The 21,064-nt window shown below is 43.3% G+C and overlaps 1 protein-coding gene and 1 long non-coding RNA gene across 7 annotated transcripts in view; one reads left to right on the forward strand and one right to left on the reverse strand.

Annotated features, from left to right (window-relative positions):
• The window catches only part of LOC308476946, a 28,853-nt gene extending 17,310 nt beyond the window's left edge, over positions 1-11,543 (forward strand). The window contains exons 3-5 of one of the 4 annotated variants that reach the window (XR_013986252.1): positions 7,404-7,545; positions 10,965-11,086; positions 11,171-11,543. This is a non-coding gene — a long non-coding RNA (uncharacterized lncRNA). Of the gene's footprint in view, positions 1-7,403; positions 7,546-10,964; positions 11,093-11,170 lie in introns of all 4 variants that reach the window. The other 3 variants (XR_013986253.1, XR_013986254.1, XR_013986255.1) reach the window with 3 other exon arrangements.
• CSGALNACT2 (chondroitin sulfate N-acetylgalactosaminyltransferase 2) overlaps positions 1-21,046 on the reverse strand; it is a 32,872-nt gene extending 11,826 nt beyond the window's left edge. Inside the window, exons 1-2 of one of the 3 annotated variants that reach the window (XM_081005008.1) lie at positions 20,921-21,046; positions 7,257-8,494 (exon numbers count right to left, since the gene is read on the reverse strand). In XM_081005008.1, coding sequence (XP_080861134.1) covers positions 7,257-7,914 — 658 coding nt within the window. In that variant the 5' untranslated portion in view covers positions 7,915-8,494; positions 20,921-21,046. Of the gene's footprint in view, positions 1-7,256; positions 8,495-20,382; positions 20,675-20,920 lie in introns of those variants that run through there. The other 2 variants (XM_081005007.1, XM_081005009.1) reach the window with 2 other exon arrangements.
• Between the last annotated feature and the right edge of the window lie 18 nt (positions 21,047-21,064).

Below are 21,064 nucleotides of genomic sequence, written 5' to 3' on the forward strand. Positions count from 1 at the left end.
ACAGGGCTAGGAAAATTTGCTTTTGAAATATATCGCCAGCTAAAACTTGTGATATCCCGATATATTATGATGTTGGAAAGGAGGCGGGGAAGTAGGAGGCAGTTGCCAGCCATGCAGATGATCAGCCTCACTGTGCATAGCTCCTGCTGCTTCCTGGCAACAAGGCCAGGCAGGTAGCGTTGTTCTGAGTGGAGCACTTCAGCCAGGGCACCGTGTGACACTGCAAATGCAAACACGGGGATTCCTGCTCCAAAATTCTGGAATCGCTCATGCAATCTTAACTTTAAACAGGTTTCCAGGCAATGTATCAATGTATCGCCCAGGCCTACTGCTCAACTTACATTCCACTTAACACCCCTCCACACACACACAATTTCTAGTTAATAGCAAACATATAACAATAATGCAGCCAACACTATACAGTGGTACCTCTGGATACGAACGGGATCCATTCCGGATCCCCGTTTGCATCCTGAAGCAAACACAATCCACGCATGCGCGTGACGTCATTTTGACCGTCTGCGCATGTGCGAGCGGTGAAACCCGGAAGTAACGCATTCCGTTACTTCCGGGTCACCCCAGAGCGCAACCCGAAAGCGCTCAACCTGAAGCATATTTAACCCAAGGTATGACTGTACAACATTAATGATTAAAAACGCAAAAGGAATAAGAATAAAGACAACACCTGTCTTTCTGTACTGGTAGTTTGAAAGTGTTAAGATACCTGAAGGCTGCAATACTATACAAGTATCCCCTGGACTAAGTCCCACAAAAGTCCAATGCACAGCTGTCAAGTAAATATGCATAGCATAGGGTTGAAGGTGGGGAGAAACACCCAGAGTTTGCAGAGATTGTCAGAAGATTATAATTCTCTATGAGCAAACAGAGTTATCATGCATAGCTGCTAGAGAATTAATCACCAGTCCTACGTGGATTTCTACAGATCCCGTCAAGACTAATGATGTCAAAGCTCTGCTCAGCTACTCAGTCCACTGAGGACTAGGTCACCATGCCCCTACCAAAAATAATTTAAGAGTCTGAAAATAGGCTGCATTCAGACCTCTTAACAGACGTTTCTGAAAAAATAACTTCTGGATTTCTATCTCTTGCTTTTATGCTGAAATGGCATTTGTGAAGAAAAATCCAGAAACTGCTATGTTGCAAACTATCATTCAAAACTACATCCCATCTCCTATGTTTGAGCTTGCAGTTTGGCAAAGCTCATGATTAGCTGACATCACCTGAACCAGGGTTCATCTTAAGAGTCCGTTATGTGTTCCTTTCACTAACAGACTCAAATCAGCTATTCTAACAGTATGAAGACTTTGTTTCTGCTCCTAATGTTTCTTAGAAACTTATCAGCCCGCCCCAAACACAAATAACTTGTGCAATTGCCAAGATCGCCTAATTAAAAATGGCCACAATTTACCTCCACAATGTATGCTCGGTTCTGCTGCAATATACTATACTAATTCATTCACTGACATTTAAGGAATATTAATTTTTCTACATAATCTGAATGGACAAATTTTAAATGTGTATATCCAGTTTCCTGTAGAATATGTACAATGCTATCAATGTGCATGTACTTAAGGTCGTAGGAAGGTGTCTGAAAGATGAGACGGGCAGGCATTGTGTGCATGTGTGGGAGAGCCATCTCGGGCAGCCTTTCATTGTGGGAGCACCCTTATTTCTAGAGGAGCTGGAAGGGCACTTGCAAGCGCGCATATACGAGTTTGACATGACTGATCTCGCGACGCCTGTCTGTCTGCCTGCTGCTGCCAGGCAGGCGGCGCGAGATCAGTCGTGTCAAAGGTGTCGCTGACCCTGCTGCCGCATAGCAGCTCAATACAATACACTTAGGTCCTATATACCTGAAGGAGCGTCTCCACCCTCATCGTTCAGCCCGGACACTGAGATCCAGCACCGAGGGCCTTCTGGCGGTTCCCTCATTGCGAGAAGTGAGGTTACAGGGAACCAGACAGAAGGCCTTCTCGGTAGTGGTGCCCACCCTGTGGAACGCCCTCCCTTCAGATGTGAAGGAAATAAGCAGTTATCTTCTTTTTAAAAGACATCTGAAGGCAGCCCTGTTTAGGGAAGTTTTTAATATTTAATGCTGTATTGTTTTTAACACTTGATTGGAAGCTGCCCAGGGTTGCTGGGGAAACTCAGCCAGATGGGCGGGGTATAAATAATAAATAAATTATTATTATTATTATTATTATTATTATTATTATATAGGCGGCTTCAGTGGTGGGAGCCTGGCACCCCCCAGAATTCAGCGCCCGACTGCCCCACACCCCTTGCACCCCCGGGTAAAGGCGGCCCTGCTCAAAACACATTGGAAATTTAAAAGCAGGCAAAAGACTACTGGTATGCATTGAAAACTATCAGCAGTCCATTTATTTCCATGTTTATTTCTCAAGATTAACAACTGCAATATTTATATCAAACTCCTTGTACAGTAAACTTGTTATGACAGAATGGCTGAAACAGCAAATAAAATAAAACTGATACATTTTCTGGATGTAATGGTTTCCGGCTTCAACCAGGCAAGCTGCAAACTTATCAACTGGTACAGTGGTGCCTTGCAAGACGAAAATAATCCGTTCCGCGAGTCTCTTCGTCTAGTGGTTTTTTTGTCTTGCGAAGCAACCCTATTAGTGGCTTAGCGGATTAGTGCTATTAGCGGTTTAGCGGCTATTAAAGGCTTAGCGGCTTAGCGGCTAAAAGGCTATTAGCGGCTTAACGGATTAGAAAAAGGGGGGGGGAGTGGAAAAAATCGCAAGACTCGCAAGACTTTTTCGTCTAGCGAAGCAAGCCCATAGGGAAATTCGTCTTGCAAAGCGCATCGAAAAACGGAAAACCCTTTCGTCTAGCGGGTTTTTCGTCTTGCGAGGCATTCGTCTTGCGGGGCACCACTGTATATCATTTTTGAACCCACACCAAGTATATGGTAGTCTTGGTAATCAAGAGTATTCATCAGGGGAAATGGCAATGCTAAATGGCTGTTAAAACTGAATGGGTCCAAGTGAGCAATGAACTCTTAAAATATTTTAAACCCAAGAGTTTATAAACAAATTTGCCAGAGAGATTGCAAACATTTCTGGAAAAAAACAAAAACATCACCCAACACTCTTTGCAACAGAGTGGTTCACTGACTAATCCCTAGGCTATTTTTCCATGAAGGATACAACTACACAGGGAAATGAGTTTTGGAAAAACCAACAGCTTCCCTATCTATGATTATTTCCATCATACATTGCACTCATTTTATCTGGTTTGGTAGCTAACAGGGAAAAGCACAAATACCTCATCCCAATGTTTGCTCGCCTGCTCAAGTGGCAGTCTATGTTTTGCCGCACATTCTGTCTGTACTACTGGAATTACTGAGGCCTTTCCACTGCTCAAATGATTCCTGTTAGAAGAGTGACTAGTGGGGTGCCACAGGGTTCTGTCTTGGGCCCGGTCTTATTCAACATCTTTATCAACGACTTGGATGATGGACTCAAGGGCATCCTGATCAAATTTGCAGATGACACCAAACTGGGGGGGGGGTGGCTAACACCCCAGAGGACAGGATCACACTTCAAAACGACCTTGACAGATTAGAGAACTGGGCCAAAACAAACAAGATGAATTTTAACAGGGAGAAATGTAAAGTATTGCACTTGGGCAAAAAAAATGAGAGGCACAAATACAAGATGGGGGACACCTGGCTTGAGAGCAGTACATGTGAAAAGGATCTAGGAGTCTTGGTTGACCACAAACTTGACATGAGCCAACAGTGTGACACGGCAGCTAAAAAAGCCAATGCAATTCTGGGCTGCATCAATAGGAGTATAGCATCTAGATCAAGGGAAGTAATAGTGCCACTGTATTCTGCTCTGGTCAGACCTCACCTGGAGTACTGTGTCCAGTTCTGGGCACCACAGTTCAAGAAGGACACTGACAAACTGGAACGTGTCCAGAGGAGGGCAACCAAAATGGTCAAAGGCCTGGAAATGATGCCTTATGAGGAACGGCTAAGGGAGCTGGGCATGTTTAGCCTGGAGAAGAGGAGGTTAAGGGGTGATATGATAGCCATGTTCAAATATATAAAAGGATGTCACATAGAGGAGGGAGAAAGGTTGTTTTCTGCTGCTCCAGAGAAGCGGACACGGAGCAATGGATCCAAACTACAAGAAAGAAGATTCCACCTAAACATTAGGAAGAACTTCCTGACAGTAAGAGCTGTTCGACAGTGGAATTTGCTGCCAAGGAGTGTGGTGGAGTCTCCTTCTTTGGAGGTCTTTAAGCAGAGGCTTGACAACCATATGTCAGGAGTGCTCTGATGGTGTTTCCTGCTTGGCAGGGGGTTGGACTCGATGGCCCTTGTGGTCTCTTCCAACTCTATGATTCTGTGATTCTGTCCTCCTTCCCCTTGCTGATTATTCTCATTTCTTCAGTGTTTTGTTTTGCTTTTTTAAAAAAATAAATGAGGCATTTTTGGATGGGCATAGAGTGAACTCTGCAATTTTCTGTCTTTATCGTATGACTTAAAGAATGCCACAAGCCATTATTGTGAAATGGCTGGGAACTTCAGGAGTTGTAATGGCCAAATTAGAAACAACTATTCTGTGGCTGAGTGAAACAAATTATTTGACAACGCAACTAAAACCTGCTTATAAGTTTAAAAATCAGAAATATTGCATTCTGCTGGTGGTGATGGGGAAAATCCATAGCAATTAGTTCTTGACTGGAGTCTGGGTACATCTAGCCAAATTCTCGGAGGTGTTTTGTTTTTCTTGTTGAGTTGTTTGAGTGGACACAGGTTAGCCTACCTGCTGCTATCGTGCTATACATACTGGCATCACTGCATTTACAGTTACAACTCCCAAAGAACTTCAAACCCAAATTCTGTTGAGATCTCATGGTTTAACCTGAATTCGGTTTCTCCATATCATTAGACAGAGTCACAGTTAAGTGATAATAATTTTAATTGTGCATGGGTATTTTAACAACTGCAACTGCCTGCTTACTGAAAATTTGAAAACCTAAATATTCTGATAAAGATGCCAATTTCGATTTTAAAAAAATATATGCTTTAGGTTACTGTTACTTGCCGTTGTGATGTGTGTTTGTAATGTGCACAGTTCTTAAGAGTTAAATATTTGTGATTAACCCCTAAAAGTGCTTTTAAGTATAGAATCATAGAATTATAGTTGTTCCAGTGCTGAACAACTCTTATTTAAAATTCATTTTTTTAAAAAAAGTAACAAGGCAAGAATATTGAGTGAAGCAGTTGAATTTGTCTGGAAAACTACTTCATTTGTTGATGCAAGCTAACCAGGCAACAATTTTTAAGAAGTGAGCAGAAATACAAGATACTGAAACCACCAAAGGGAACAAAATATTAAGAGGGGAAGATTTAGTCATTGGTTGCCATAGTTGCTCAGTTCTGACCAAAAAAAGTCTTCTGTTGGCTTGCCAGAAAAAGTTTAGTCAATGCTATTTCCTCATCTTATAAACTGCAGACTAACTGCCTTAAAAAAAAGAAGAAACGTACCGAAAAGAGGCGATGCAGCATTACTGAGGCCAGCTACTAACCTACTCTAATGATTTACTGCCCAGAGTGATTTTCCTTTAAGTGTTGCAGAATGATTCAACAGCAACTATAACCCAACAATGAAGAGACGTGGCCATGAAGAGAACATGCGCACTTTGTTCTGAAGGCATTGCTCCTAAGGGAAATGCATATGTAAAAGTCTTGGTATTTACAGAGTGCTTTGTGGGTATTCAAAGCACTTCACATACATTATGTATAATTCAACAATATGCCAACATGGGCGCCTTCATGGAGCAAACAAATTATCAAGACCTGAAGATTGAGATAGCAATTCACAAAACTGCACAAGTACACATGATGACAGAGACGAGACAAAGCAGGTGCATAAAAAAAGAGCAGTACTTACCACTGTGGTGCAATTTCTTGAAAATGACAGTCTCAAGGCAATCTTAGACATGAACATTTTCAATAAGTCTTAGAAATCATTGCCATATTTTTGACCACATTTTGGAAACAATGACACAGCATCCAAAAGAAAAAGAAAAACCTTTTTTCTGCTTGAAGAATTAGCAATGAAGTGAAACCATCATTGTTAAGTTTCTTAGAGCCTAAGAATAATGAACTGCAAAGATTCCTAAACAAGTGAATATATTCGTGCGCCAGTCAAGGGTGGTCACAGCAGTTTTCTACGTTTTGGGGCACACGGTGTACTGGTTTGAAAACTCAGCTGAGAAGTTTCAAGTACACCCAGTCTGGGATCGCTAATATGTGTTCCACCAGACTACTCTAAAAATGCTGAGTACTGCATGTAACTTATTACCCCATTACAGGACTATACCACAGCCTGAGACATACTGAAGTACTACTGCCAACTTGTGATTTAAAAAATATGCCATCTGTTACTGGACTGGTGGAAAGTGGGCAGGGGTTGGGGAAGAAGGCAGGAGTATGGAGCTGCTGTCTATGGGGGTGAGGGGGATATTTAACCCCTGTACATTACTTCAATATTTACCTGGTTTTAGTTCTATGCTGAAACCTGTCCTCCCAATTTCTCAAAGGTTTTCTTCCTCTGAGAAAATACTTCTTTTTTTTTCCTGCTTCATTCCCAGGGCACTTGATAATTCCTTTAGAAGTTTGCTATGGGCAGGGTTTTGAGTTTGTCTCATCGTTGCAAGGTGGCCAAGGACACTGAATGGGCTTTTTTTGTGTGAACGTCTTCCCTTTCATCCTACAGATCATTAGGTTGCCAAGAAGGGATTGTTTCCCCCTGGCTGAAAAAGGTTCCCCCACTTCTGGAGCACACAGTGCTAAGCTAGATGGATCAATGCTCTGACATGGTATGAAGTGGCCTCCTATAAATCAGATGCCAAAATACTGAATGAGTAAGCAATATATTATATACATATGCAATAACTGGCAGCCCTGCACACCAGAGAAGATGCAACCCACCAGCTGCTGGACAATTCTCCCTGGTTTTTATGGTGCCATCCCCCAAACCTGTTATTTAATGACCTACTGCAACCATCTACACCCTCCAGATGTTTCAGACTACAACTCCTGCCATCCCTGGTCATATGCAGAAAGGAATTGTAGTCCAAAGAATCTACAGACTACCTGGTTGGGGAAAGCCGGTCTTCTGTCTCAGAAATTCTGCCATTTGGTGTAGACTACCATATTATGAACTAGAATTCAAAAATGCATAAAGTACCTTCTATAAAATCGTTTTCATTGTAAAGCTGTCTCTCCCCTATTCCGTCATCTTCATCTTGACCATCTTCTTCATCTGGATTATTGATTACTTCGAGGCCAGCCTCAATTACTTCCACCAATTCATCTCGCTTATCTTTCCTGACAGGTTTCTCCTCTGGGTGTCGCGTTAGCCCCATTTCCAGCTGGAACACCTTCATGGAAGTAAAGCTTTCAAAAGGAACGACTCCATATTCACTAGGCAGCTTGGCCCCCATGCTCACTTCAGCTTTGTCTATTTGAGAATGCAGGTATTCCAGGAGATCATTGGGTGCTTGTTCTTTGGTGCCTTGATAGCCCATGCTGTTGACTCTTGGGGTTTTCTTCTCCTGTAACAATTTTAACTTGTCACTCATTTCCTGAAGCTCCTGCTTTAACTGAGCAATTTGGCGCTTGAGGCTCATAGCTCTGGTTTGGTAATGTTCTTCTTGCTCCTGCAGGAGGGCTTGGTAGTGTTCCTTGCCAAAATTCTCCCCTACAATGCCAGGAAGTGATCCATTGCCATCCGTTTGTGGAGCACATTCAAGGAGGTACATAAACAGCAACAAACTCAACAGCAAGGCAAGACCGACCAACAGCCACCGAGTTCTGGCTTGAAATATTATGCCTCTTCTAGGCATTCTTACGGCACTTAAGTTGTATTCCAACTAAAACAGCTGATGTTTTTGGTCATGTCTTGCTAGCATTTTCTGAAAGGAGCAATTGTTTGTAAGCTGAACCAAAACTATTTCTACTGATACATCCATTTGTGTGAGGCAAATAAGGGGGGAAACTTGCAACTGTTGTCTTGCTCAAGCAATACTGCAGAGATCGCAAATCCCAGTATTGCTACAACTTCCATTATTGCAAGCATTTACAGTCTAAACAGTCAGACACAGCCCCCATTACTTTCAGGGCAATTTGTCTAAACATACGTTTTTGGAGGTGTAATGAATTTGCTATGCTTCTGTATTCCAAAGACAAGTTGAAAACGTATCGAATTCTGATAAATATAAAGCAAAAGAATCTTGCAATTTATAGCCGTGGGGGCATTTTAAAAATATTTTTTCTCACTATCTGCGCATCCCCATAAGAGCCATAAATATCTGCGCAATAGTAGTTTTCATGGGCAGTCTGCAGGATATTTTCCTCTGGTGCTTATGCTTCTCTTTCCTCCGTCTTGGAAATCTGTAATCTGAGTCAGCAAAATTAAGGGAGGGCCTAGAATTAAATGAAAAGTACACTCAGTTAGAATTACAAAACAGGCAAACATCTGGAAAACACATGAAGGCAAGTTTTAATATCCTAAAAATGTAGACATGATGAATCACAAAATTTATTTTTCTGTGATGGCCCATGACAGGGGCGGGTTGTAAACCTTCAATTCTTTCTACTGGGTTACACACCAGTGATTTCCTTCTTGTGGAAATGTCTGAAACAAACTCATCCAACAGACTACTAAAAAACAGCTTTTTTTCCAGCTACATAAGTGGTTGTCAGAATTCTTTCCCCTGCTATTTTTGTCATTTCTGGAATGCATCATAACCAATTTTTTATTTAAATGGCAATGTATTAAGAAGTTAGTGAATTTAACTCTTACTTCCAATTACCGCATTTTTCGCTCCATAACACGCACCCGACCATAACACGCACGTAGTTTTTAGAGGAGGAAAATCCGTAGGCATGCCACCCGTAGGCATTCCCTCCATAACACGCACAGACATTTCCCCTTACTTTTTAGGAGGAAAAAAGTGAGTGTTATGGTGCAAAAAATACGGTATATTTTCTGTCACCATGCAGGAACATCTACCTTCTTCTGAAAAGGGTACACAGGAAACCTGTAGTTTCTTCAGGTAAAAAAATGGATGGCCAAATATGAGGTTTAGAATTCCAAAAATATTAGAATGTGCGCTTGTATTTTGAGAGGGGCTTTATGGTTCTAAAACAACAAACTATGGGGGTTGCCTTCCAACTTGCATGACTTACATAACTGCAGGTAGGTAAAGACCAACCCTCCCACAATCCTAAAACAGTCTCAGCAGAACCTCTTAACAAAACTACCCCTATGCAAAGTGCTAAAAGCACTGTAGAGATGTACTAACAATAGCTCCTTCGCAATTGACAAACACCTATCTCTGAAGACCTGTCAGAGTATTAAGGCCTTTCCACTAGGAATAGTGTTTTGGGCGTAGGGAAGAGTCAGATAAAATTATAAATTACTATCTACATGCATACTGAAGCAACTAACACCAGGTGTATCTTCAAGTCACTGACTAGAGTCCAGATGTGGTGAATCAAGATGCAAGAAACAAAACGCATCATTATGTACCAAACTAGGAGATAAGTATGAGACAAAAAAACAACACCCAGCTTCCAATCTCTATGGGCTGTATCTAACTAATCAGTTCTGCTAGTGCAAGGACTTTAAAAAGTATTTATTATAACAAGTTTAAGGGGGGGGTGAAGGAAAACAGAGCAGATTTAGGGGTCGTGTAGAGAAATTCCAAATTTTGGAGAAGGGAATGCAGCAGCAGGCCTTAAACCCACTTTCAAATATTTAAAAAAAACGTTTTCTGTTCAAAACATTCCTAGTCCACTCAAAATGCTGCTAAGGCATAAGTATTCATGACAAAAAAAATCTGTTCCAGAACAAAATCTGATTAAGGCATGTAAGTCAGAAATTGTATGTATTGCCATGTTAACTGAAGGCTGTAAAATATTCATATCTGAGTAGAATGAACAGGAACAAGAAAGCTCAGTCCATTTAAACCTCAAGCACAGACTAGGCTAACAATAGCAACATAGAAACAATCCATTGAGTTTCTGGGGAAACCATCGCAGCATAAGTTTGCTTTCTTGACCATGGGAGAACATCCTTTTGACAACAGCGTTCTGCTTATTGACATATAAGAACAGCGAAAGAACACAGCATTGTTTAACCAGTCACTTCAACCTCCAAACACACTTCACAGTTGAGAAGCAAGTATCCCTTTCCTCAAAGAATAAGGCTGGCAGCCATCATCTAACAAACTGAATACTTTGGCAGATTACACAGATGCAATAGCACTGTAAACCAATATGCATTGTAAACCTAGCAGCTCAAGGGACAGATCCAGTACCCAAAGGATCTTTTATCAGGCTCTCAGTTGAGGCTGATTCTTCTTATGAGACCTACTCTACCTCCAAGCACACAAAGACCCAGACAGCTCACCAGTTATGTACAAGACTCAGCTCTTTGATGTCCCCAGTTTTAAACCAGCATCCCCTGATGGCCTGTTATGGGCATTTTATTAGTACAATTCCCACAAAATGCAAGACAAAAAAATGGCAACTACTTATGACTAAGATAACCACTTCTTGCAAAAGAATCTCACATACTCTAAAGCAAAGGTAAGCCAGACAAAATTAATAATGGCTTCTGTTAAACAACCAAACACTTCTATCATAATAATGGTGCGATTGAATATATCCTTCTGATACATATGCAAACTTCATTTCCCAAAACTATCTTAAGGGTGTTTTTTTAGGCTACAAAATGGTCCTTTGGCTTCATCGTTCTGTGGTTATCTGACTCAGTTTAAGATCATCAGCAATTTTACCTCCAAGAGAAAAATGTTCCCAGACTTTTCCTTGATTTTGCCATTTGGAAAGTGACACATTTTTTCAAGCAAAATTCTTATTCTACTTACAGGAAATGTTAGCCTTCATGTATCTTCATGGGACCTACTAGAAAAGCTTTCAGACTTCCTCCCCCAATCCACTATGGGCTTGAGATCACTGGTTTATTCATCATATATTTTGCAAAGTCATCTGGTAAGGGTGAGTTGGTATTCGGAATCATACTGCTTCCAACAATGGATACAGAGCATAGAATTCATTATTTTTGTTCTTTTAAAGGTAGCAAGTGTGGTTATGAAGATAATGAATAGGCCACAGGTTAAACTGAGTCTGTCCTAATTTGAAATGAAGCTATATCACTTCATCCTTCCCTACTGAACTGACTGAACCAACTTTCAAATGCCTTATCTCTGCTACTATTCCAGCAACCCTCACTTTATTAACTAGGAATCTGCAGTAAACTTTGTAAACAGTAAACATCTTTGCCAAGACCCACTAATAGTGGTCATGACATGAGACTTAAAAATAAATTTAAGACTCAGCTGAACACAAAAAAATGTTTGGCTTCATAAATGGCTGTTTGCTGCTTTCACTGCTTCATCCACTGCTCTAGCCTTGTCCCCTTCTAATCAACCATTGCTAGGAGCCTGTAATTCTGTTATGCCTCTGCCATTGAGTGAAACTAAATAATTCACTCTTGATACAGAAAATAAGCCACCCCAAGGAGGTGTCAGGAATGCACACAGAAGCACAGCGGGTGGGTGCCCCCAGACAGCATGGAGTTTGTACCATCACAGAATGATTTTTACATGAGAAAAATAATGCCTCAGCTATCAGAAGTTTCAAAAAAGCTTCATCTTGCCTACTCCAACACTGGGCCCATTTTTACAATCAACTGAATCACCGCAGAATGTAGGTGTTTGGGGGCTGGCAGCTACATGTTGAATTATCCCCAAGAACAAGCCAACATACACTCTCCACTCATAGAAAAGTAGTTTGTTAGTAGAGAAACCTCGGTGAAAGCCTTCCTGAACAAAAACGTCTTCAGTAGACACCTAAGCATCATCTTGCTAGGCGCCTTTGTAGTTTTGGCTGGTAATTAATACCAGAAGGCTGGAGCTACAACACTGAAAATCCAGTTTCCAGGACAGGCTAAGTGCACCTAGGGGGAATATAGTTGCTCCCAGCAGTACCCCATCTGAGGAGCACAGCGAAAGGGCACTGGGTGTCAATCAGCCAAAGGCTTGGTTAGGGAGGAACACTTTTGCCTGGTGCCTAAAGGTGTATAATGCAGGCACCAGGCGAACCTCCCAGGGGAGAGCATTCCACAAACAGAGAGGCACTACAACCAGTGCAGTCTTTCCAGCAAAGCTGTTATTTGGTGTTGATAGGATCAACAAACTAGCTGTTGCATTCTATACCAGCTGGATCTTCTAGGTAAAGCCCAAGGGAAGCCCCACATAGAGCACATTGCAGCAGTCCAGTCTTGACGTTACCAATGCCAAGCTCACAATGGCCAACCCTACCTTATTCATGCCATAGCAAGACAGTACACACGCAGTCTGCAATGGGAGCAGATATTGTATAAGCAGTCAGGCTGTATCACACTCCATAGTGCCATATAACTCTACTTGAAACACTAAATTTTATTATCTGAAGCAAAAATTTGAAGACCATAAAACACTATTTTTCAATTCCAACAGAATTTGGCTATGATTAGCAGCGGTCAGCAAACTTTTTCAGCAGGGGGCCGGTCCACTGTCCCTCAGACATTGTGAGGGGCTGGACTATATTTTGGAAAAGAAAAGAAAAAGAACAAATTCCTATGCCCCACAAATAACCCAGAGATGCATTTTAAATAAAAGGACACATTCTACTCATGCAAAAACACACTGATTCCCAGACCGTCTGCAGGCCAGATTTTGAAGTTGATTGAGCCGAATCCGGCCCCCAGGCCTTAGTTTGCCTACACATGGATTAGTGCATCAGCTGCGACTCCCCACCCCCTGAGAGAAAGAAAACCTGTTGACCATTATCCATGGCATGGCAACCTCTAGATGACTAGTTGACTAGACTGGTCAACTACATGGGCTGCCTTTGAAGACTTCACAGAAGCTCCTGTTGATAGCCAGACAGCTGCATTTTGAACTGGCACTACCCTTTACAAAGTTTCTCCCACGTAGTTAAACAGTGACATTTGTTGCCGGTCCATTTTCAGGCACAATTCAAAGCACAAGTTGTTACGTACAAGAGGGGCTGACTTCAACCACATGTTCCTGTGTGACCATTAGTCATTGTCAGATGCTCAGTTACAAGCCCCTCTGTCATCAGAAGGGTGTTCCCAAATATGATTCCAACATCAGTGAAATACTTCGTTATTTGTCCAGGCATTCCAGTATGGTAACCAGCTGATTTCACTGTTTCTCAGCCTTCTGCTGAGTTTTATCATCTGCTCTTGGCCTGCTGCTTTCCAATTCCATTGTTTTAGTCTGTATTTTTACTGCATTTGTTCACATTGTATTTAGGTGTGTGCCTGCCTGAGAGCCTAGTGCTCATGCCTATTGCCTATATATTTGCCAAATAAATGAGGCATAATCTAGAGGGCATTGAACAGGGTAGAGGTGCCCCTCTGCTCACAGAGATGCGTTTTGGTAGCAAGACACACCTGAGGGAGGCCCTCACTAAGCCCACTGAAAGCTTGGTGAGCACAGGTGGGTTTGCTGGTGGGAGGACCTGAAATGGGGTGTTCTGGGGCCAGCCTTGGACCCGCTTGGTTTCAGCTGAAGGATATTGAAGACATAGATTCCACCTGTTCAAAAAAAGGAAAACATCATCCTTTGGAAATGATGGACAATCTGTCACTTCAATCTTCCCATCACGCGAATTTAGGACTATTCTGCCTATAAGCTAGGGGAGGAAAGAGTTTTCAGGAAGCCACCATTTTTAAACACTCTTCTTCCCCTAAGCCACTCTTCTCATCCAGGGCAGTAGCATGTGGGGCAATAAGCTGCAACTACAAGGAAACTGAACATTTTTTCTCTTCTTCAATTGTAGTCACCCTCACTTCTTCATTAAGAGGGGGAAACCTGTGAGACAAGGAGCAGAATCAAATTGCAACAGTGCAGGTTTTAAAATCCTCTCTCAACCTTATGCCTATCACAGATGGGATGGTAGACTTTTTTCACTACCTGTGTCACTATTATAATTTTTTATAGAGTTAAGGCTCAGTTGCCCCAAGCCTGTGTGGATAAGATGGAAATCGGTTTAGTTATGAAAGATTTGAGGTCAGACTGTAGACCTCAGTTTTTCAACACATAAACTGACTGTAAAGACTTTTTCAGTATTATGTACATATTGCTTCCAAAACAAGACATGTACGAGCGAAGGACATTTCTGCAGACATTGAGCACCAGCTGTCTCATTAAGCCCTTGCACAAATGGCTACTCCTACCACTCAGTTACATTAAATTAATTTCTTAAAAATAGCACCAAACACAAGAATACTTCACCATCATCATTATCTGCACATAAAGTCATTACTTTATATACTACAATAGCATGATATTTGACATCTGTGCTGCGACATTACCCTGCAGCAGTCATCTCCAGAACACCTAACTCCTTCAGGGTCGGGACAGAAATACAAAATGCAATTAGAAGATCAGCAGACTTTAAAGTAGCAAAAAAAATAACAGCACTTCCAGGTTCTTTTACAGCAGTGCAGTTAAAAGCTACACTGAGATTAGGACACGTCAATGCAACAAAATTTCCACAGTCAAGAACTGTTGAATTACTCAACATTCAGCTAGTCAAATAGTTCCAACATTGTATCTAACTCATTCACATTGCAAGTGTCTAGCATTGCACAGAGTGTTGCAGCAGAGACTTCAACAGTCCTACAATATGACATATTTATGGACTTCGTTAGAAAACAAAACTTTAGTTCTCCTAGTTGTCTTTTTAGATTCGCAGCCATAAAGCAGCCTTAAACTTTGTTGCAGCAAACTTTCTTGGCTTTTCTTTGAATATATCCATGATAACTAAACTAAGAAAAGTAGGAGTGTTTCTACTGTCAGTACTGGATTACCCAAGAGCAATTAGAAAAACTAATAATATTTTAAGTTAAAATATTTGCCATAATTACATGAAGATTCTTTGTGAAATTAACATACAGTAATAGACAGTACATGCAGTTTCTTTTAAGCAGCAATGTGCAATCCCACACATATATCTCCAGAAATAGTATATTTTATTCACCATGTCAGTAAATTGAATTTTCTCACATTTATGGGCAACATAGGTAACTACTGACTACTGTTTGCAAATGAATACCGTACTTGGAGCTGGCATAGGAACAACTTTCTTTAGCTTTTAACCAAGGTTGAGGGGTCAGAAGTGGGGCACAGAATGACAAATTTCCGTTCCTCTTACATGAAAGATGTTGTTAATCATGGTTTGGGACACACATGCATTGATGTGAACCATAGCTGAACATGGTTCAGTTCCTCGAAGCAAAATGTGACTGGCGCCCGGCTACTTCAAATGCTGGACAGCAATCAGGGCAAATTATTCTGTCTCAAGAAAGAAATTAAAAATTGTGTGTGTGTGTGTGTGTAAAAAAGAGGACACCTAACCAACGAGAAATTTGATTACCTTAGTTACCAGAGCTCCCCTTTAACTCTGTGACACAATGAATCACTGTGTGTGGCTGTAAACCAGAAGTTGGTGGTTCAAGCCGACCCAGAACAAGATCCCTGCATTGCAGGGGGTTGGACTAGATGATCCTCGGGATCCCTTCCGGCTCTGTATTTCTATGATTCTATGGTCTTTAAAGGTGCTGATAGTTTACATGCATAGGCTTGAAGCACACAATCCAGTCCCTTAAGCATAATCAAAAGACAAACACAAATACCTGATCACTCTAAGCACTTTCCTTCCCGTTCCATCAGTGCAACAGAGGCTTTATGCGAGAAAGAATGATAGCCAAGATTTTGGCTCTCTTTACAAAGCAACAGTTTTCACGCCCACATGATTTCAAGTGACCAGCTTTCAATTTTTCTATGCAACTTTTTTTCAGTAATTTTTTCTCCAACCAAAGCAAGGACAGATGGGAACAAATATTTAACCCACCCTAAGAGTAGACATCTGCCAGTTGTACTGATGATTTCATGAACATGTTTTCCTTAACCAAATGAGATCACCAATATGTTTTAAAAGAAACAGGAAAGTTGTGACATGGTGCTTCATATGGTGTAGAACTGGGGTCCTCAAACTTTTTAAACAGGGGGCCAGTTCACTGTTCCTCAGACATTGCTGGGTGCCAGACTATACAGTGGTACCTCGGGTTAAGAACTTAATTCGTTCTGAAGGTCTGTTCTTAACTTGAAATTGTTCTTAACCTGAAGCACCACTTTAGGTAATGGGGCCTCCTGCTGCTGCCGCACCGCTGCTGTGTGATTTCTGTTCTCATCCTGAAGCAAAGTTCTTAACCCATGGTACTATTTCTGGGTTAGCCGAGTCTGTAACCTGAAGCGTATGTAACCTGAGTTACTACTGTAGTTTGAAAAAAAATATGAACAAATTCCTATGCACACTGCACATACAGTGGTACCTCTACTTACGCGCACCTGTGGTTATGTATCCTTTGGGATACACATGCGGCAAACCCAGAAGTAATTTTCTGGGTTTCACCACACACGCACGCACAGAAGTGCTCTACTGCACCACGCGCATGCGCAGAACAAGCACCTCCGGTTGCAAAAACCTCAAGATCCGACCGGAGCTCCGAAACAGATCCCATCCACAACCAGAGGTACCACTGTATTTTATCTGTAGTGCAAAAACAGGAAAAACAATACAATATTTAAGAAGAAGAGGAGAAGAGATTAGATTTGATATCCCGCTTTATCACTACCCTTAGGAGTCTCAAAGCAGCTAACATTCTCCTTTCCCTTCCTCCCCCACAACAAACACTCTGTGAAGTGAGTGGGGCTGAGAGACTTCAGAGAAGTGTGACTAGCCCAAGGTCACCCAGAAGCTGCATGTGGAGGAGCGGAGACGCGAACCCGGTTCCGCAGATTACGAGTCTACCACTCTTAACCACTACACCACACTGGCTCTTAAAATGTTATGCTATGGGTTGTAGTCAATGCCAGTTTGCTAGATCACTCAGAGTAGATCTACTGAAAACAATGAACACGAGTCACTTGGGTCTATTAATTTCAATGGGTCTATGCAGAGTAACACTGAGTTTTGCCCACCTCCCAATTACTTGCAGTACTGTCCAAAACACCTTATTATTATTAAATTGGTCCTATACTTGTTGAGCTTGTCTCTTGGCCTGGGCTTGGGGAGGGGGAAAGGTGGGGAGCTAAGAGAGGCAGAGAGAAAGGGAGCTTCGCCCACCGTTACATTGCCCTCCTGTGTTTGCAATGGAACTGTGACCGTCGGTGAGGGAGAGGCGATCAAGCAAGCAGCCACACCAACATATATTAAAAGGAGCACCTTCGGCTAGCCCTATCCTGCTTCCCCAGCAGCCCTGCGGTGTCGCAGGTCTCCCCTCCAAGCCTTCCTCGACTGGTGCAGGTAAGCCTTGGAACGTTGGGGGGGGAGGGGCCCTTTCGGAATGCCGGGAACGGAATTGTTGCTACTTTTTGCTGCTTCCCTTTTTGTGTGCGCCAAGCGTTTGCTTAGAGCTCCCCGTGGGAAAAGGAAAATGGGGGGGGCGAGGCGGGTTCTGCAGTTGCTGGGTGGGCCAGGTTCAGGACTCTGGTGGACTGGATCTGGCCCGCGGACCATAGTTTGAGGACCCCTGGTGTAGAATCTAGGTATGAATACTCTAAAGCACCAGAAATCTGTGTTACGTGATGATTCTGCATATTTTAAACTTTAAAAAAAGAAGAAGAAAAAGAATGCAGCCTAAAGCCAAGAACCACAATTCATATCAGGTGTTTTCTTTTAGTTTGTGCCAGATAAGACCAGCAAGACTCATGCAGGGCTAATAGATGCCCTTGGTTTCATAACAACTTCCCACTTCCTATAGTTTAGTTCCATCTCGGATGAGATAGACATTACAAAAGAATGAATCAACATGCTTTAACTTTTTTCTGCCTAGAACCAAGAAAAGATGAGATATGGGTCAGGGGAGCAATCGTAATCCAGACATAACAGTCACTATGGGATCATTACATTTAAACAGGGGCAATGGGACACCAGAACTGATTTGCCCCCACTCCAATGACATGTACCAAGATCTGAATGCACTCTTAAGTAGCTATGCTACATAAGGGTTTGGGGAAGCCCAAGCCAATTCATCTATCTGGGAAAGCACCAAAGGGCTGAATCTCAAGTGAGTAACTTCACCTCACCATTCCTACTGCAAACTCCAATATAGTTTAATTCAACTGGTGCTAGATGATTTCTGCACTGTGTCACAACAATGCAAGTTGGCTTTGCTTGAGGCTACAGCAATCCATGCACTTCGCACCTCCCATGATACCGAAACATCCTGCCAATTTACTGTGTGCTTTCCCAGTACGACATGTTTAATGTTAAACTTGCAACCACCCTGTAAAATTAGGTCAGTACTATCTCTGTATTCCAGAGGAAACTGGCTGTGACTTGCTTGAGGCTACCTAGAGAGTTCATGGCAGAGGCAAAATACAAAACAGAGACTTACTGATTCATGGTTCAGCTTTGTAGCCATGACCAGTTCTGTAACACAGTTTGGAACACCTCAGCTGGTTCTTCTCTCAAACTTGAAAGAGGAACATCCAACAAAATAAAATGATCGGAGTAATTTATCTACTTGCTCCTCTGCACCAGGAATGGGGAACCCTTCGAAGATGTTGCTGGACTATGCCTCCCATCCCTGACCATTGGCCATGCTGGCTGGGCTAATGAAAATTCAAGTCCAGCAACATGTAAAGGTCTATCAGTTCTGAATCCCTGTCCTATACAATTTTTAAAAAGACAGGAAATATGAGTGATCGATTGTCGCTAGTAAAAAAAAAAGCCCTCAGTTCTTCATTAACAAAGCACCCCATCTTGAGAGAAACACATGCTAAATACTGTGTAGCACACCATCCATTTACCACCCACAGCCTTCCAGTCTGCATGGGATAAACCACTGCTTACAAAACAGCTTACTCTGTAAGGGATGTGAAGAAATAATGAGTTTTCTCTCTTTCTGTATCTAAGTGAGAAGAGATATGTGAAGAAAAGAACAGGCACAAAATAGAGGGAACTAAGTTATAAATTTACGGGTGGAAGGAAGGAAGAGAACATACAGCACAATGCAACAGAGAGAAAATATAGAGGGTACACGGCCCAGAGTTATTGCATGTGGACTGCTCGTCTTGCGACACATTTTAACTATCCTTTTGCCTATGAAACTACTATGACAGAAACAGATGGCTTTCTATTCCTCCACTGCATGCTTTTGCACACGGAGGAAAAAATCTGGTTGCAACTGAAGCAGCTATCGGACAACTTACAAGAGTGGAGTGTGATTTTACGCAATTGTTTGAAGAAAACAGGCTAGGAAAAGTGTGTCTGGGAAAGATAAGGCACAGATAAAAAATACAATTGTGATTAATAGGAATAAAGGTAACAACCAAAGAATCCTGCACAAAGAATCATAAAATTGGAAGGGACCCTGAGGGTCATCTAGTTCAACCCCCTGCAATGCAGGAACATGCAGCTGCCCTGTACAGGGATTGAACCTGCAACCTTGGCAATATGAGCACCATGCTCTAAACCAACTGAGCCATCCAGGCTATCTTCTATCATTTCAACTTAGTCTAACCTATATCAATTTATTCGTAATAACCACCAGCTTTGATGGTATATACTGACAAACCAGTAATTCCTATGACAGAAACGCTATTCCCCAAGATATGTAAGCTCTGGAAAGGTGGAGTGGGGGGGAGGGATGTTGCCTTCCACCGCTCTGTAACCAGACTGCACGAATGAGGAGTACAAGGCGTCACCCGATTTGCATTCAGAGATCTTCGGCTTGGCGTCCTGAAGCCCCGAGAGGATTTTTGAGGAAGGAAGGATAGAAGGTTCTTCTGTAATGGGGCGGCGGGAGGAAAGAAAGGGTTAAGATACGGCGAGGCGGAGGGTTTATTTAAGAAAAAGAAACACACACACACACGCAGGTGTGTAGGTAGGTATCCAAGAGTTGTTACCCATCCTGCACACACATACATTCCCGGGGGTGGGCGCGTGGGCACAACAACGAGCCGAGGTGGGCGAGATGTTTTCGTTACGTGAGCAAAGGACTTTGGACTAGACCTGCTCTGGAGAGCCTAGATTTGGGTGTCATGGAGGGGGTGGGGGTGGGTCGGTGGGCGGCAATCGTGGCACCGGGAGCGAAGAAAGGAGTGGGAGAACCTGCTTGGGGCAGATGCGCCAAAGCCACGGGGAGGCTGAGATAGGAGGGGGAGGAAGGGGAGAACGGCGAACGTGGCCCGCGCGCCCCGCAAGACTCACCTCAAAACGGAGCCCCTCCTGCTGCTGCTGCTGCTTCCTCGGCTCAACTAGCAGCTCTTGCTGCTGCTGCTGCTGTTGGACTGCAGGCTGCGCCGCGCAGCAGCGGCCCCACTTCCTGTGAGCGAGCGAGGAAATGAGGCGGAGGAGGCGGCATCGGCGCGCCTCAGCCACTACTCTCCTCCCGGCCGCGGCAGCCCCTTAAAGCGATAGGCACCGGCGGGAGGGGAGCGTGGCTGCTGCCGCCGCCGCCGCTGCCACTTCTTCTTCGCTTTCCTCCTGTCCATGCTACCCGACCCGCCCTGCTGGCAGAGGGGTGAGCCATCTGAGGGCGAGGCCAGGCGCCCTCCCGCGGCCACAGGGGCGGGCGCCCTAACCCCCACCCCCTCCCCACGCGACGGGTCTCGTCTCCTCTCGACGCCACCCTACGGGGACCCCAGCGGCTGACGCGGACAAAACCCTCCCGGAGCTGCGTTTTCAACTCCCTGCGCGCGCGCGCCTGCATAAAGGCGCTTCGCCTCACAACGCAAAAATTACCTCACAATTCGCGCGCGTCCCTTTGCGCGGAGAGGCGTCGGCGCGCGCCCCTTTCGCCGTCCCAGCCCAGGCTGAAGCGGCGACTCTCGCCTCGAGAGGAGCACCGTCCCTTCTCCGCCTCTTCACGCCTCCCATTTCAAAAAG

Source organism: Podarcis pityusensis, assembly GCF_964106645.2.
Source record: "Podarcis pityusensis genome assembly, chromosome: 5".
Lineage (NCBI taxonomy): Eukaryota > Metazoa > Chordata > Lepidosauria > Squamata > Lacertidae > Podarcis > Podarcis pityusensis.